Raw genomic sequence first — 13,184 nt, 5'->3', positions numbered from 1 at the left:
TGGTGTTCAAGTGGTTTTGACCGTTCTCCATCTAAATTCTACAAGGTTAAAGTTAGGGCTGTCACAATTCTTACATAATCGTCTAATCGCAATTATTTGAAGTAATTGCAATTATTTTGCATAATCGTCATAATCGTTTCCATGTTGAGAAATGTTAATATAGTTTCAAACATTTTCATGTTAAAATGAAAACATGTAAAATGTCATAATCGTGACAGCCCTAGTTAAAGTATTGTTATCACATGCTTCTGTGTCAGGAGAGCCATGTCAGTGTTGGTAAGCACAAGGTCACTGGAACAACGCTACCATCTAGTGGCCAGCACAGTACTGTGGCACATGGAGTTTGAATTATTTCTGAACAAAGCATCATTCATTATTGCTGTCTGATGCTTTTTGTATGTGATAAACTCTTTTGTGATTGGATTTTAGATTTTGTATGTCAGGTTTTTAATCTGAATAACTGTGTGGTTGACAAACCAAAATAAAAAAGATGTACTGTAGCTCAGTGGTTATCAAAGTGGTGTCTGGGGACCCCCAGGGGTCCTTGGGGGGTGGGGTTCCCCCATCTAAATGTCTAAAAGTGTTAATACAGCATTACAACCACTTTTAAAAGATGTGGATATCCAGAGAAAGATTGACGGACACAACCGTTGTTGTAAATGTAATAAGATTTATTAAGAATCTTCATTATTTCTTCGGCATAACTCTTCAATTATTTTTATCTTTTTTATATTCATTTAATTGTTATCTTAAACAGTGGACAGTTAATCTAAAAGGCAGCCCAAAAACATACAGGCGATATAGATATATATTTATATATAACTTAAAACTTTCTCCATAGGGAAAACATGTGTTTTATATTTAGATATAAAATATCAATGTAGCTTTGAGGTCCAATAATCCCGCCCACATCATACAGTATCATTGTACATGGTCCCGGAAAAATTTAAAGGAAAAAAAAAGAAAGAAAGAAAAACGTACAAAAAACAACAAAAAGAGCTAAATAGCAATCTACATGCAGAAAACTAAACGGGCATGGGTCAAATTTTGTAAACTACATACACTCAAATGCCTAAACGTGCATACGATCACACATTAACAAAAAAAAAAGAAAAAAAAAGAAGCTAGATACAAATATTACAAAAGTCAAACTGAATATCAGACATTAGGTTAGCAAGAAAAAAAAAAGTAAATTTTGTTTCCTTTTCAACTTTTTTTTTACTCGTCCCAGTGGAACTCATAAAAGTGGCCAAAATAATACAAAAACAAAAACGTGACTGTATTTCTTTTTTTCTCTCCATTCATTCATTACGTGTGTATACGTTTCATTGAGGGTTTTTTATCACAGTGTTGAGGAGGTTGAATACACAAACGTTGCTCATACATACATACGATTACACCTAGCACCCATACATCGCGTCTGTATGAAAAGAAAAAAGTAGGAGTAAACAAACCCCCATACCCCGGAGGGATGGTCACGTTTAATAGCGCCAGCGGGTTGCCCTGACAACAAGTAACCAACTAGCCCAATCACAGCGTGGCCTTCCTTCTAAGCAATGGGAATCTGCGACTCTTGAGTCTGAACTTTATACGCCACATATATATAAAGAAACATACCTCGCCCGCAAACGGACGGTACATTGGCGCCGACATGCACAGGAAGGGGGGTCAAACTGTACAACCAAATTAGAACCATGCATCAGAAACAGCAGGATTAGCTATAGTACAGGATATAAACAGAATATAGTCACATATACATACATATAGAAACAGCAACATAAAAAAAAAAAAAAGGCAAAGGCCAGACATTTTTGATTTCATACATTTCATACGTAACTGGTGAAAAACAACAAATTAGAACGTGACGGACAGAGAGACAGAAATGTAGTCATGAGCCTAGGCTGTTAAGAGGGCCGTGGAGCCGTGAACTCAATGTAAACGCACAAACATTCTCAGGGTTCCTACATTTTCAAAAATCCACATTTTTTCCATTTTTGTAGATCTTTTACCTTGTTCTTTCATTTCATTTTACCCCCCCTCAGCGGCAGGGCATACGAGAACAGGTAAATGTTGTTTTTCACACATCATAAAAGTAACAATTGAGTCGTACTGTACGTCTGTGGTTGTCGTGCGTGTACCTGTGCTGATTAAGCCACTTTGGTGCCACGTTGAGAGATTGTAGGTTTGTTATATTCAATTTTCATCATATGATAAATTATATAGGACTTAAGTGGTTGATAGCCATAACCCTTTACTTTTGAAGACTTTTTCCATTTCTGGTACCTGATTCAGTTCCTACTCTACACACCACTCAGGACTTCATTTAGGTACCCTTGCCCCTTGCACAATGGTTTATTTTAGTGTTTCTCAAACTTTCAGATGTCAAGGTCTCCCCTTAACTCTGGCAGGGTTCATTTGGTTCCATGTGTACACTGTTAAGAGTTACAGACTTGTATGGGTCAATTTAGACCCCACTACAGGAACCCACAGAGTCCCTGGAATCCACTTTGGTTCTCACTGCTTTATTTGCTGCTACCACACTGGTTGTGTGCTGTGACTCTCTGTAGAGGGTGCTATGTTACCGCTGTCTCTGGAAGATGTGAAAACCATCATTTTGAAGGTGAATCAAAGCTTGTAATTGAACGTTTAGCCATGGTGACGGTGACATGGTTTCCAACTTGGTTTCTCTCTGTGGGATTGATAACCTGGAATCTGGGGGGTGGCAATCGTTAAGGACCTGGTGGTGTCTGCTACAAAAGAAGCTTGATGATACAGCCGAAGGCTGCAACTTATCGATTATTTCCTGAGCGATTATTCAATTGATTACTTTTTCCATTTATTTTCTTTCATATGAAAAAGTTCATATTGTTTTCCAACTAAATCAAGGGTGTTCAACAGGGGGTCCGGGACCCATAGGGGTCCTCAGAGTTGCTACAGGGGGGCTGCCAGGAACTGTTTTACATTAACCACTTGAACCCTAGCATCCACTTTCTGAGGGGAACATTAGCCAAAAATAGCAGACCTACAAGCTCACAACTGAACTTGTAGATCTGCTATTTTCAGAAAAGAGGTTTGGTGTAGGGGGGGGGGGGGGGAGAGCAGACCAAGTGCAAGTGTTGAGGGTTGAAGTGGTTAACTGTCTGAAAATACACATTAACATGAATCCAACACAACATTGACAGTGCTGTCAAACAAGTCTTTGAACATATGTGTAGTGGGGTGGGGGGGGGGGGGGGGGTCCCTGCTTCATCTCCCTCTCAGCTAAGGGGTCCTTGACCTGAAAAACTTTACAGACCCCTGGACTAAATCGACGAGTCTGATTAACCAGCTAAGCCCTGGTCTATACTTCATCACACAATGATGGAAAAAGAATACAGAACATGTCCGATCTACAATCTCACGTGTCGTGTCAAAACTAGTTGTAGGCTTGTTAATTATGTTTTATAGTATTATTATTATATAATCACTGAAGTCTATTAGTTTGATTAATTAACTGCTGTCTGCCTACATTACAGACCCCATGACGACCATCTTCAGCCTCAATTTGTCGAACACACCGATTAAATCATCTCTTGAGAGGTGAGACGCTTTGACCACTTAAATCCCAGCATCTTATTGCGGGCACGGCTTTCACAGAAAACAGCAGACTGACAAGCTCACGGAGCTTGTTGCATTTTCAGCAAAAGCTTTCCCCACAATAACCCAAAGCAGAAAATACACTAGTATTGAGCCCTGGGGGACTCCCATGGGTACCCATATGGGGTCTAAAGTGGCCAAGCACAATACATACTCCTCCCGACATCCAAACTGCGCGGGTGTTCTAAAGACAGGGGAGGTGATGTCATTACAAATTGATGCCATTCCTAGCTTCGGAAAGGCGGCCTTTCCGAAATGGAAGATTTTCTAGCGCCGAAAGGAGAATGTGTTGGCCTTTACCCTCAATGATGACATGTATTTTTTTTGGGGGGGAGGGTATGGAACACAGAACAAGTACATACCACTATCGCCAGAGACTAATCAATCGCTCTCACATACATGTTTCTCCTGAATAGGGCTGGGCGATATGCACAAAATCAAAAATCACAATATTTCCGACCAAAATACCTCAACATCAATATTGTGATAAAAACACAAATATCCATTCATGAGAATTCTTAAAGGGCTTAAAGGGATAGTTCACCCCCAAAATGACTTTTTATTTTCCTATCGATTACTCACCCTATGGAGACTTGAATTAATGGGTATATTTTAGTTTTTGTACTAAGCCAATCATTTGAGGAGACTCTTTGTGTCTCCATAGGGAACAAAACAGGCTCTTTGGGTCTCCATAGGAAACCACTGCTGGTCATCAAATTATTGTCTTGGGAATGCGACAAAAAACAAAGAATATCCATGAATTCAAGTCTCCATCGGGTGAGTAATCGATAGAAAAAATTACATTTTTGGTTAACTATCCCTTTAAGTCATTAAAGCCAGGAAAATACTGGAAAAACTATATGCCATACTAGTGCCACAATATTACGATATCCAAAATTGCGACCATATTTAGTCTCATAACAAAAAAATCGCCATAATATCGATATACCGTATTGCCCAGCCCTACTCTAAATGAATGAAATAATGTTTAAGGTAGATCCTCGATGCCTGAGTGTGAGCGCTGAGCTTATTATGTTAGTGCTTCTGGTTGTACGCTGAGGAAAACGTGGGAAGGTAGTGCGGGAAAGGAAGGGAGGGAGGGAGGAGGCAAGGGAAGAAAGAAAGGACGTAGGGAAAAGATGGAGGGCTCTATTTTGATTGTCTTAAGTACCAGCTCTTATGTCTTAACTTAAAGGCCTGTCCATCTTGTCTCCGACCATCAAAATCTTTGTCGGAAAGCTCCGGTTCAACTACAAAATGACGTCACTCGCATCTTCTGAAAAGCAAAGCTGCGCGTCGGAAAGTTCTGAACTCTACGACGATAAAGTTTGGTGGTCGGAGACGGTATAAACAGGCCTTCAAGTTAAGGCATAAGAGCTGGTACTTTAAGACAATCAAATTACAGCCCGGAAGGTCCCGTCTTGACAACATAAAGTGTTCACGTGTTGACAGACTGAGCCACTCTCTCTGCGGAAAACGTCCTGGTTATGTGCGTACTTACTACTGTAACGTACGCACATGCTCAAACAAATCCCCAAAGACCATCTCCAGGCGATAGGATCTGTAGTACCTGGTTTCCGGGAAGACGGCAACTAGGGATGGGACGATATGAACATTTCATATCATGATTATTGTGACCAAAGAAATCGCAATTTACGATATTATCGCGATAATCAAAATATCCCCAACATTATTCAGTGGCGGAACATATTATGTCCAAAAATTGCCGATCTACAAGCTCACAACGCGCCGCGACGCGTTGTGAGCTTGTAGATCGGCTATTTTTTGGCACAGAGAGAGTTTTTTTGGTAGAGAGTGAAAAAAAGACTATCAAGTATGCCTATTATAAGTATGTTTTACCAGTAGAGGGTTTAAATGGTACCGGATATGCAGCTCGGCAAATAAAAGGTGAATTGATCCCAGTGCATGACAGAGGACGATTTCACGATGAATTAAATCTCCACAATACGATTATCTTGAGTGTTTTTTATCGCTATAAATGATAATATCGCTTATCGTCCCATCCCTAGTGGCATCATGTCCCGTTTCCTGTTCTGGGTGCTTTACCAATGGCTTTGTTTTTGGCTCTCTCTGTGATAAAGATTTGAACTGGAAAAAAAGATAGGACACCTTCATAATGTGTTCCTGGTCCAGACCTGCTGCCAAGCCGCTCAAACAAAGCTACGGGGAAATGAACCGGAACAAGAAAACGAGCATGACGGCTTCAGGCAAACCCAGGAATACAGCTAATATGCACAAAACCTATCAAAAGCAGTGGTTCTCTAAGTCCAGGGGGTCCCCCTAGCCATGTTATTGATAGTTTGGAACCAAATGGACCCTTACAAGCTCTGTAAGGGTGGCCGGTTATTGGGGGCCGTGGTCAAATGCATAGCCTACTAGGGCATTAACAAAAAAGTCGACAAGTCGACTTCATTACACGAGTCGACTCCCACCAGAGAAAGTCGAAAGTCGAAGTTGGGAAAATAAAATCCTTTGTATTTCATTTAATAATACAGTGTTTCTCAACCTTTTCAGGCCGCGACCCCCAGAATAATCATATTTTAACAGGGGACCCCCACCCTGATGAGCACTAAGAATTGAGGCATTACATTTGGTATAACACGGTTCTATTGTGAAAATAGCAGATCTACATGCTCACGTTGTGAGCATGTAGAGCAGCTATTTTCACAATTTCTGCCTCTATATATTTGACAATTTGGACAATGTTTAATTTGTCATTTTAGAGGTATTAAAAAGTCCTTAAATTGACACTTTAGAAATGTGCAAATACCCTCTATATACTTAAACTTTATGTTGGTTTGTTTACAGTTGAGTGAGAAAACAATGTTGCACATTAAGTTAATCATCTGGGGACCCCCCCAAATAATTGGAGGGCTGTGTGTGATGTGATGACGTCATCAAACGATAAAGTCGACTTCAACTCAACTTTTTACTGACTCGAAAATTCATAAGTTGTTAATGCCCTAATGCATACCGAACTAGGGTTTGAGAACCACTGCTATGATAAGGCAGCTCCATGGTCTGCTAGCTGGGAGAGCAGGCGCCAGAGATCATTCATCTCTGGGGGAATGTTGTGATGTTCTTAAGACAGGACTGAGGCTCGTTCAGGGTGATTTCACATCCATCCGTCCATCCTTCTGCCCACCATTCATCCATACTGTACATCCGTATGTCCGTGTGTCTCTCAGGCCAGTTTGAGCGTGCTGACGGGGAACTGGGGGACCGTGACCATGGTGACGGGGTTGAGGACCGTGGCCTGGCCCACCAGCTGGTGAGGGTGAGGGGCCAGCACGGCCGTGGGCTTCCCCAGGGACTGTCCCCCTCCTCCCCCCTGGCCGCTCATCACCGCCGTCGCCCCCGTGCTAATCTGGGTGGCGGCGTGGCTGGCGGCGTGGACGTGGGCGGGCAGGTGGGTGAAGGTGTGGGTGATGTGGCCCACCACGGTGGTGGAGCCGCCCTGGGACACGGCCACGGCGCCCTGCGGGTACAGTGTCGACACCGTTGACAGGTGCTGGGGCAGCGGGCCGCCCAGGTGCGCCACCGGGTGCACCGTGATGTGGCCGATGGGCTGCGCGTGGTGCGTCATCTGGTGGTGATGGTGGTGGTGGGCGTTGGGCGCCGTCACCGTGAGCGGGGCGGCCACGATGGAGGGCTGACTGGGGACCACCACGGAGGAGGACGCGGAGGGGCCCGGCGAGGGGGCGATGTGCGTCAGGTGCTTGTGAGTGTTGGCCGCCGGCGGGGGCGGCAGGGCGGCCACGTGGTTGACGGCCTGGATGACGGAGGCGTGGGAGACGGCGGCGTGGTGGGCGATCACCGTGGGCTGCACCTGCAGTTTACAATTTAGGCATTTAGCAGACGATTTTAAAGGGCCACTTCACTTCTGGGACAACCCGATCTTATTTTATTGTTGTTTGGGACACTATCAACACAATCATTATTATTTTTTGTGTGTTTTTAGATATTTTAGTATTTCAGCATGACTATTATTGACTAGTGATGCCTTTTGCATCATCAGTGATGCGTTTTGCATCCTATGATGCAAAACGCATCACTAGTACATGCTGAAATACTAAAATATCTCAAAACACAGGAACACAAAAAATAACTCAGGATAGAGTTGATCGTGTCCCAAACAACAATAAAATAAGACCGGGTTGTCCCAGAGGTGAAGTGGCCCTTTAATCCAAAGCGACTTACAATAAGCAAGGACAGCACAAGGTAAATAATACATCCAATGCATAGAAGTAGTAAAGTAAAAACTAGGGATGTCCCAATCGGATCGGGAGAACGGGGATCCGATCCTGATCATTTGATTTTCAAAAGATCAGAATCTGGAGAAAAGGATCGGGATTTTTTTTTTATAAATGTATAAAAAAGGATAAGCTAAAGAGCTTTATTTTTATTTTGTTTCGATCCAATGCTGCAAGTGAAAAAAAAGAAAAGAAAAGCTATTTCCATGTTGGATAGAATGGATGCTGTCATTTAAATAAAATAAAAAAACAACATTAAGGGACAACTTGAAAGTGTTTTTTCTTTTCTTTTTCCTTAATGCGTTGCCGAAAGATCGGATCGGAGAAAAAAAAAACGGTATCGGCAGAAACTCAAAATCAAATGATTCCGATCAGATCAGATCGGGAGCAAAAAAAAAAAAAAAAACGTGATTGGGACATCCCTACTAAAAACGTAGGTAAACTAAGAACCTATTCAATAAACTCAATAAAATCAAAACATCAATAATCTGTACAATCGAGGCTATACACACCATGGCTTCGACGAACCATAGAATGCCAAGACGGAAATGGCCCGGCATCGGCTCAGTGATAGATCAGTGGTTCTCTGTGGGTTCCTTTAGGGGGGTCTAAATTGACCCATATAAGTCTGTAACACTGACAGGGTACAAATGGAACCATTTGTACACTGTCAGAGTTAACCCATTTAGGCCTAGGATTATTGACTGCTTTAACTATTGAAAAATAGCAGATATACAAGCTCACAGCGCGGCACCAAGTGCCGCGCTGCGAGCTTGTATATCTGCTATTTTCCTAAAGTTTAAAGCATAAAATAACGGTTAAAGTGGTTAAAATCTAACACGACTCGGGCGCGTTCCAGGTATTTGAGTGTTAAGGGGAGACCTTGAAATGTGAAAGGTTGAGAAACACTGGTCTACATATGAAAACGTTAATCTAAACGACACTTACCTGCATGGTGGCCGGGGCAGGGGCCAGCGTTAAGGTGGTGGAGACCGCTGCTGGGGGAGGGGGCGGAGGGGCGGGGGCTATGGGCTGGGGGGCGTGGTGGGGGGAGGGCCCTGTTGTCGCCGGGGAGGGCGCCGTGGTGGTCAGGACCCCGGAGAGCGGGAGGGCCGTGGCGTGCTGGATGGACAGGTGGGGGGCCTGCAGGAGGGGGGCGATGGGTTTGGGGAGGGACGGAGGGGGACGGGGGACCGGGGACTCGTCCTCCTCGATGTCCTGGTCAAAGTTGTCTTCGCCTTCTGTTGGGAGAGGAAAGGGAGCGTTAAGGCTCATTCATTCAGGTTCGGGTTCAGGTTCAAGTTTATTGTCACATACTGTATATAGTGCGGGGCCTTAAGGGGAGAAAATGCTTATTTCGTGCAAATCAGTCTAAAAGCGCCATATTTTGCACAGATGTAGCCCAGGGCTTGCTCTAATGATTTAGCTTGGGCGCCTGAGTTTGCAACATTCGGGGTCACCACAGCGGCCAAATCAATTTGGGCTCCCATCGACTTTCTATACAGGAGGAAAATACACAGAAATAAAAACTGCTTTTGCACAAAAAAACTTCCTTGGGCTAAAAATGGTCCCACAAAATGCCCACAAAACTGTGAAAAGTGATGACTCACTAAACCATTGTTTTGTTAGGCCATTTTTAGCCTGAGGAAAGTTTTTTGTGCAAAACAAATGCTTGCAATGGATTAAGAATCATGACAAACCCCTAGTTAGACCCCTCACATCCTGCTTAAAGCAGACTTTTTTTCTGTGTATTTTCCTCCTGTATAGAAAGTCGATGGGAGCCCAACTTGATTTGGCCGCTGTGGTGACGCCGAAGGTTGCAAACTCGGGCGCCCTAGCTAAATCATTAGAGCAAGCCCTGGACTACATGTGTGCAAAATTTGGCGCTTTTAGACTGATTTGCATGAAATGAACATTTTCTCCCCTTAAGGCTTCGCACTAATATCCATACAAAGTACAGATACAATGAAATGCTTGTGCCAAGAGCACTCTCAGCCTTAATACACAAAGACATGGTCACAGTGACCGACAAGAGTGTAGACCCACATGCCATACAGGCCACACAAAAACAAGTCCCAACAAAAGACAACATGCAATACCATACAGTGTAACAGTGTACAGTTTAAAAGTGCGTACAGTGCCTTCATACTCCAGTTTTAGGAAGAGTGGAAACTCGCCACGGTGTAGTTTTCTAAAGTCAGAAAACTAAAACATTACGTCACTCAGCGCAGTGACTAGCAACTCACCTCTCACCCTGACACATCTCTCTGTTTTTACTGACCGACCACTCACCTCACCTTGGAGTATGAATGAGGCTTTAGTCTCACAGGGAAGAGGTTTCAGTCTCACTCTGTAGCAGCATGGTGTGTGTGTGTGTGTGTGTATGTGTGTGTGTGTGTGTGTGTGTGTGTGTACATGTATTACTATACTTGTGTCCTCACAAGTACCTCATTGACCGCCAAAGAGGTGATATGACGAGATCTTTTCCAAAGCCCAGAGCGCCAAAGACATGACATGATGATCGTGACAAAGATTGGCCGCTAGATGGCGCTCGTCACTAACCTATGAGTTGCCATTTGTTTTCGTCACTCTCTCTGGACCACGTGGAGCCATCACGTGAATGCAAATTAAATCAGCTGATTCAGTACGCAGGGTCTGTTTTAGAAAATCGCATACCATTCATTCCCATGACAACGTATCACTCAACCAGCCTGCAGTCAGCTGCCTGTATCTCTGCATTGGATTATCGCCATCTGACCTTTTTTTTTTTTTACACCCGTGGGCAGAAATGGGTATAGTAGAATTTGAGAACAATTTACCAGGGCTTCAGTTTAGAGGTTACGTTGGGTGATTGACTTATATTTTGTTGTGTGCCGGTGTCGTGCACCAAACATAGCAGATCTACAAGTCAGCTCACGACTCGTTAGCTTGGCTATTTACGGCTGCAGTGCTACGCTTTAGTATGGCAAAAGATTGTAAAAATGGCCTTCATACAATTAGCATCCTAAAATTTGGAATTCCACACAAGTACAGTAAATACAAACGTGTGTGTGTGTGTCTCATGTTGGCTTGTGTTGCCATTTTTGTCAAAATTCCATTTTTGCCACGGACATACAAAATGAGTGGACAATAATATTACCAGAAACACATAGAGCTAGCCCTGAATGACAATAACAGGTCTGTAACTCAGAGAGTGTACAAAAAGGTCCATTTGGTTCTCAGGGTTACCAGTGGACTCATAATGTGCCACAGTGTCATAGTAAATCAGTGTCGTACAATATTCTGGAGAAAACCTAGAGACTTAAACTTCAGTAATGGGGTCTTATGATCAAAATAAGACCCCTGCGGTTCCTCTCGTACTGAGCGGGATTACCATTGCAACAACACATCATCAGCAGGGTAAAACTAACCTGTCTCACGATGTTCTAAAACCAGCTCACGTTATCTATTAGTGGGTGAACAATCCAACGTTTGGTGAATTCTGCTTCACAATGATAGGAAGAGCCGACATCGAAGGATCAAAAAGCAACGTCACTATGAACGCTTGGCCGCCACAAGCCAGTTATCCCTGTGGTAACATTTCTGACACCGCTTAAAACCAAAAAGCCAGAGGGATCCTGAGGCTGCGCTTTCACGGTCTGTACTCATACTGAAAGTCTTCTAGATCAAGTGGGCTTTTACCCAATAAAATCTAAAATTTATCACGGACAACACCAAGTCTGTGTGTGTGTGTGTGTGTGTGTGTGTGTGTGTGTGTGTGTGTGTGTGTGTGTGTGTGCGTACCTGATGCCGTGGAGGTGGAGACCTGGTCGTCCTCTGGTTGGACAGTCTGTCTGAGGACGCGGTCTATCTCGGTGATGTCCATGCACTGACTCAGCTCCTTCTTCAGCTCGGCCAGACGCTGCTGCGTGGCGATCTTCTCCCGCGCCAGTCGCTCCATCTCGTGCTCGTACTCCTTCTCCTTGCGCTTCAGAGTCTGGGACACAAACAGCGACAATGTACAGAGGTCCAGGGTTCCCACACATTTTTACCAATTTATTTCCAAAACCTTTCCAGAATATTTAACCCAATTACCAAGACTATATAACAATAATTAAGCTCAATAACGAGTCACTAACTCCTATGCGCAGTGCCCAAAGACAGGTAGTGTATGCCAGTGGTTCTCAACCTTTTCAGGCCGTGACCCCCGAAATAATCATATTTGAACTGGGGACCCCCCACCCTGATGAGCACTAAGAGTTGAGGAATTTAGTATAGCACGTTTTTATTGTGAAAATAGATGATCTACATGCTCACAACGTGTGAGCATGTAGATTGGCTATTTTCACAATAGAACCATGATGTACAAAATGTAATGCCTCAATTCTTAGTGCTCGTCAGGGTGGGGGGGGTCTCCAGTTAAAATATGATTATTTTGGGGGTCGCGGCCTGAAAAGGTTGAGAACCACTGCATTACATGACATACAAATTGAGCACACAAAGAGATAGCCTAAATGACCATTACAGGTGTGTAGTCTCAGGGCAGAAAATGACCTGACATTGGACTGTATAAAAATGGTATCTAAATAACATGTACGGTCATTGAGGGTAGGCAAACTCTAACGGCTACGGTAAGTGATGGTGGCCAAGGTGGAGTCTGAAGAGGTGAGTCTTCAGACTGCGGCAGAAGCTAGGGAGTGAGTCTGCAGTTCTAATTGCAATGGGGAAATCATTCCTCAGTTTGGAGGCCCAGAGAGTGAAGAGTCTAGCATGAGTGGATTGTTGTCCTGTTTTTTTTTAGCGAAGGTTCTGTCAGCTTCCCCATGTTATATTCTGAAGAATATCCTGAGACTGACAGGGACTTCCAACCCTTGATGCTGAGTGCCAAGCAGGAGGCACTGAGTCCCATTTTTCAGAGTCTTTAGCATGACCCAACCGGAGTTCGAACCCCGACCTCCTAGTCTCAGGGCGGACACTATAACCACAAGGCCACTGAGCTGGTACATCAAGCTGACATTATAGATAATTATTAACTATTCATAAAGTGGGGGTCAGCTGAGTCCAAATGCCTCCCCTACTGCTGTGATGTCATGGGTGGACCCATCTGTGTCCTAGCCAGACACAGATGGGTGTATGTATGTATGTATGGGTGTCATATCAGATGGGTGTATGTATGGGTGTCATATGGAACAGCAGAGGTCAACACATACAGCACCGCTTTCTCATGGACCAGACACAGTGTTGTGGATGCACTACTTGACAACCAAGAGATAGAGAGCGAAGCAAAATGAGAGA

General features: G+C 43.8%; 1 protein-coding gene across 1 annotated transcript in view; it reads right to left on the bottom strand.

The window, feature by feature from the left end:
• Positions 1–6,841: 6,841 nt before the first annotated feature.
• The window catches only part of mntb (MAX network transcriptional repressor b), a gene marked incomplete at both ends in the record, with an annotated part of 36,599 nt that continues 30,256 nt past the window's right edge, over positions 6,842–13,184 (bottom strand). Inside the window, 3 exons of the mRNA XM_080749463.1 lie at positions 6,842–7,486; positions 8,859–9,151; positions 11,694–11,886. Coding sequence (XP_080605589.1) covers positions 6,842–7,486; positions 8,859–9,151; positions 11,694–11,886 — 1,131 coding nt within the window. The remainder of the gene's footprint in view (positions 7,487–8,858; positions 9,152–11,693; positions 11,887–13,184) is intronic.

The sequence above is a fragment of the Nannobrachium achirus genome, assembly GCF_963921795.1.
Source record: "Nannobrachium achirus genome assembly, chromosome: 19".
Lineage (NCBI taxonomy): Eukaryota > Metazoa > Chordata > Actinopteri > Myctophiformes > Myctophidae > Nannobrachium > Nannobrachium achirus.
The sequence above is the reverse complement of the archived record's forward strand: the minus strand, read 5'-3'. Positions and strand labels throughout refer to the sequence as shown.